Source organism: Trichoplax adhaerens, genomic scaffold (assembly GCF_000150275.1).
Source record: "Trichoplax adhaerens TRIADscaffold_17 genomic scaffold, whole genome shotgun sequence".
Taxonomy (NCBI): domain Eukaryota; kingdom Metazoa; phylum Placozoa; class Uniplacotomia; order Trichoplacea; family Trichoplacidae; genus Trichoplax; species Trichoplax adhaerens.
Window position 1 is genome coordinate 603,529 of NW_002060959.1, and position 5,868 is coordinate 609,396.

General features: G+C 30.2%; 1 protein-coding gene across 1 annotated transcript; it reads left to right on the forward strand.

Annotated features, from left to right (window-relative positions):
• Window positions 1-979: 979 nt before the first annotated feature.
• Window positions 980-3,914, forward strand: TRIADDRAFT_60730 (uncharacterized protein; the record flags this gene model as incomplete). Its single annotated transcript, XM_002116660.1, has 5 exons — window positions 980-1,010; window positions 1,566-1,655; window positions 2,066-2,301; window positions 2,820-2,876; window positions 3,777-3,914. 5 exons carry the CDS (start codon window positions 980-982, stop codon window positions 3,912-3,914), a joined length of 552 nt encoding a protein of 183 aa, XP_002116696.1.
• Between the last annotated feature and the right edge of the window lie 1,954 nt (window positions 3,915-5,868).

The window sequence follows — 5,868 nt, forward strand, 5'->3', positions numbered from 1 at the left end:
TTTAGCTTGTTTATTGATTCTCTTTGGGGTACCTGTAGTTAAAATAATATTTAATTATAATGGAGAATTATGGTTAGGAAAAAAGCATAATTTACTCTCTCTTTAGTGGGCAGCACAAGGACAAATGGCTTATTTTTTTAATAACTTATCATTCATTACTATGTTTATTCATGTAACAGTTAAAATTAAATTATTTAATGTTTTATTTCATTAAAGATAATAGCTTACCGAAATTTGCCACCTCTAAAACTTTTTTGCTCCGTAAAACTATTAGCGGTGACAACCACAAAGAATACATTCGTAAATTACTTATCTATAAGTGGTGATAGACATCGTTTTATATCTGAAAACTTATTAATTATTTTCATGTATAATCTCAATAAAGGAAAAAGTCAACTGTGACTTTTTCGAAATAAAAATGCTCTATAAATTAAATGTTTAACGTGTCAAATAACATGGTATAATATTTGAAGCTTTTGCATATTAATGTTTAGCGATCTTTACTTTTTGTCGCCAGTTTGTCGCGTTCACATAGATTGATTTACAGGTAAGGTTATGGACTGATAACAAGGAATAATTGCGATTTGAAAATTAGGGTAGCAACTTTAAATACAGTCCTTTTCAATTCTTTTCAATTCTCACAATGTCAGATTTCCAGGAATAAACAAAGGTAAAAATAATGCTTCTAGACTCTGAATAGATATCCTCTCATAAATTTAATCGTATTATTTATTACTAATCTTAAGTTTCCGATGTGGGATTTAGGCGTTTTGTAACCATTGTTAGAAAGTATGATCGAGTCATTAATGCTCAGTTAAATTGAGAGAATAATAGGATACACAGTTGGCTGGAAAATATAAAAATTGATTGCTTTCACTTCTACTCTCAATGTAAACACGTATGCTACATTAATTGATTCTTAAAATTAAGGGATAAATAGATCAAAATTGCCTCCAAAGTCATTGAAATTAGCAAGATAATGTCAAAGGAAAGTTTGTATACTTGTGCAGGTTAGGCTACATCAAACATTATAGATTTCTTCCAAGTGATTTTATTAAGAGTATTTAATGTACTGGAATATTATTCTAAATCCGACGAAAAACTTGTACTTTATTTATTTGATCGCTACTATTTTATGTTGAAGAATTATTCCAATAATAATATTTTACATTCCATCAAGTTTAGAGGTAGCATGTTACTGGCTCACTAGATTAAATGAAAATTATCATTTCTATGCAATAAATCGCTTATTGCGATATATTACAAATGGTACTTTAACGTATACATAAAATCTGAACTAGAAACGTTAGTAGAGTATAGTATATCTTTGGAATATAGGCATATTTTAGTTGAAATTTGGATTCAGTCAACGATATATAATAGTTTGTTAAACGATCATCTTTAAATCAATATTGTATCCAAGCGGAAGAATGAACTACTTTTGTATGGACAACTTATCACTTTTTGATATAATAAAGGCGATTTTGGTGCCACTATTGCATACGCTAGTTCAATAGGTACTTAAAACTACTTGTAGTTACTCATTTCACTTACCACGCAATTAGAAATTGAATGTCTTAATGTGTATTCAAGATTGCAGTTATTATTGTTTATATCGATAAGCTGCTTACGCGGTTTAGCTTCTAAGAATACGAGTAAGTGCCGCAACCTTAGACAATACTGTTTCCAGGATTATGGCTAATTTTTTAAATCAGAGATGAGTTATTTATACCCATTAAAAGAGATCTTCATATAGCATTATACTGTATATTTACTCTTGAGTAACCTATTCTTAATGATTACCAGGAATTTGATAGATCGGGTATATCTTACGGTTATTTCAAATTTGGACTTAATACGATAATGATACTGGTACTAGTGAACAGACATAGCAATATGCTGTAGTTTTTCAGTTTAGAATTAGTTGATGGTTTTTAGAATCTTGTTTATCTTGAGTATATCGTCGATATCAAATAACTTGAAAAGCAAGTTCAAGTCTTCTTAATTAATTAATGTAACGATACTGCTCTGATCTGGGATATTCATAATTTATCATTCGTAATAGCATATATATTAATGGTTTTCATCGGAAACTGCCACGCATTAACCATAGCTCCAATCGTGGATGAATGCGGTGGGGATAAGCACAAGTATTTGAAGGATTTAAAATATCATTTATCCAAGACGGTACCGGAATATAACGATACTTTCAAACTGCTGCTGTGGTGCAAAGAAAAGAAATTAATGACAGTCTATAATATGATCTTTGACTTTTCCCTCTTTAAACTAAAAGAAGAAATGGTAAATTAAAAATACCTTTAAATTAACTCTAGTCTTAACATACTAATGTTAACATACCTAAATCTTAGAATATACCTGCAGACGTAAAAGATGCTAACATCAATATCCTAAGCCACCATGTTAATATTTTAATCCATAATATTGGATTATTAATCATCAATAACGGCGTTTTGGCGCAACTGATGGCAAATGAAATCGTAAATTGTCAGTCATTTGATGCGGATAGCTTGCGACAATTTGGGAGAATGCACCGCTATTATACTAATTTATTCCTAGAGCTACTTCATTTTGTGAGTACTCACCGTGACTGATGATTGAGTAAATTATAGTAACTTAATAGTATTACAGGGGCAACTTCTTTTAGTAACGAAATGATAGCCTTACTAGACGTTGATCTAAATAATTCTAAACAATTTATAATTCATTTGCTATTTATACTACCGTGTATACAACCAATTATTTCACTTAATATTTAACCTTCCAAAAATATTACATATATGCTACCATATACTGAATAGGTTAGGCCTCGAGAATGCCTGAAAAAGATTTCCAAACATATGATCGTCGATCTTGAGGTAAAAATTGAATAAAGATTACGAGAAACAAGCAAAGTATCTAATTTTATTAAAGATACCTTTAAGAAATGATGTAAGAAAGCGGTAAACCAGTAAATAAAATTTTCATTAACAGTTAATGAATCAGTTACCGATAGTGTGTTTTCTGGCCGTTTCCTTGAATGGAAGACTTACTAGTTGATAATATAAAGCTAAAAGCTATGAAATCATATTTTGAGTTGTACTGTATAATGATCCATCCTTATAGCTCTCTTCCAGCTTCTTCGTCAACATTATTACTAAATAATTAATAAATAATTTACAAAGTAGATTATGTTAATAGGTACGAACGTTCATTCAGGTATTACTAATATCGTACTTTTTCAGTTCTATGCTTACTTTCAAGCCTTTAGATACTTAAATCTAGCAGAACATTTAATTTAAGTACATTTTTAATTCCAATAACCGCAATGAACATCGTGTAAAAATTATTGTAATGTACTCAAATTTTGAATACAATACTATGATCTAGTTGGCGTTTTTAAATCTACAATTACATTTGCTTCAGCACCATAATATACTCTTAAAGAACAATTGATTATACGAGTAATAGATGTTCATAGTATTAAAGATAGTATCTTTAGCTGCTTGGTACAGTATTTTCTCAATTGTAAATAATAGTAGGTAAAAAAATGTTACAGTCTGTAACTAATAGAAGTGACCATGACACCATCTGTATAATATATTCTATACATCCAATGACATCTATCATATAAAATGATATTCTATAAATTGGCATCGTAAATAATATTATTACGTGCATTATTCACTAAATGGATGGTTATTTTTACGATCTTATTTGCTATTGCAGTATAAGTAGTAAGCCTGAATTTTTTATAATGAATCGGTCCATTTTGATAGGCTAAAAACAATCGACTAAATATCCACCAACATTCATCGAATTTAAGCATCGTTAGGGTTGAGAGTATATTAAATGGTATTGCAAAGTGGATTAAGGCACTTACTGCATTGGCAGAAAAAGCATCGGAGGAATCTTAGTCATCAAGCTTATTCATAACTGCATAATCTGATTAAGGTTCTATTCCAGTGTTGGATACCATAGCAAGATGGTTTTATTGATATCAATACTAGTTAGATTTATTTTACGTACTTTCATGATAGTTTCTAAACTTATCAAACATTTTAGGATTACGGACTATGAATTAAAATTTTAAATGACTGTAATTTTAGTCTTTTAAAGTTTTCTGTTAATCATAGAGTGAGATATTGTATAATGTTGAAGTCTTGCTAGGAACATACTACGCGAATCAGATCTTGATTTTTGCTTGCAAATTTTGTAACGGTAATTGTTTATGGTAAATAAAATTAAACGCAGATAAATACAAATCATTTAATATAGTCCACTAGCACTAGCGGCAGTACTTATCACAGTCAGTTGCACGGTGAGACTTTATGTTTCCAAGGAATAAATTTTACTTAGGTTCAAAGTATAACCATTATTACTTAACCTGAAATTCCACAATAATACTAAAGTCTATTTAGATACGTATTTGCTAGACAGCGTTATGAAATTATAATACATATCTAGCGAATGGAATGGAATGTATACGTTACTATAGTGTAAATTAACATATGCTGCAATAAAACTACTGTACAATTGGTAAATCTAGCGAGAACTATGGTTGCTGTAACTTGCAATTGGTAGGAGATGGTAGTTTTTGAGACATGCATTACATAGTATTACTAAGGAAATCAAGTCTAGTTGTAGTGTTGCAGCTAATCTGTTCTATTAATATTTGATCGCCAAGCAAATATTGATCAGTTTATTCATAGATTGGAATCATGCAGCTATCACAAGATAAGGTTAACCACTTCCGGCTATCTTTTATCACGCGATTACTATTCGTTGTTACTTCCAGAATTATTTTCTTCAACATTGATATAATATTCGATAGCTTCCATACGTGCTAGAAAAATTAAAAATAATTGCATAAGCAGCGTTGGACGTATGAATACATTTTACTATGCATTACACTAAATTACAGTATTGTAAACAATGCTCTAATATATCGTGTCAACGTATGCTGCTCCATCCGTTGGCTAAATGATAGCTTTGTAGCGCAGTCCGATGAAGCCAGCATATTGCACGATATAGACTTGAGTAAAGTTAAACTTAATTTTAATTCGGTTTTACCTATTTCGCGACGAGTGTATCGTCAAACAGAATTGAATCCGTGTTCATAAATTGGTCGTCATTGACTATCAACCTCATCATTCTCATGTATTAAATTGTATTCGGATTATGATATTTTACGTAGCTAAGCAATGCGAATGTTGTAAATATCAGAGATAGGTGGGTCAGTGTTACTGATATAGGCCGGTATTCGTAATGTATAGTCTCAGTTAGTCAGATATCCTGAACTAGGGTTATATTCAATACTTTACCTTACTATTTTATTTGTTAAGAAATTACGGTACCTGTATAGTCTTCGCAATTATTTCAATAAATACGAGTCAGTAAGTAATTTAAATTATTTCGAATTCTTCTTAATACTATTACAATTTGAGTTTATCATCTGTTTATGTTACCAAAAATAATAGTAACAGCTTTAAAGGTCACACGGATAAACGAATTTAATAGTGACCCTTTTATTTCCGATCATACACTTTACTCTCTTCTCAAGCTGTTGGCATTTTCTACCTGCCTGTATTTAAAAAAAAGATATGCTGACAATAATTGGTATGAGTTATTCTACAGATCTCGATAACATCTTATTGGTGTTCATTGAATATTTTACTTTAATTTAGTGATACTTAAGATGTATCATGATTACATTTTCAGTAGCGTTCTTATGAGGTAATCTAGTGGCCAAACATAATATTTTCCTAATTTTTTAATCGTTTACGATATATACTCTAAGCCTTTTCATCAGTATAATCTATCAAGTGGCAAATTTTTTAAATTTCTGAGTAGCTCTAATTATACGATTGA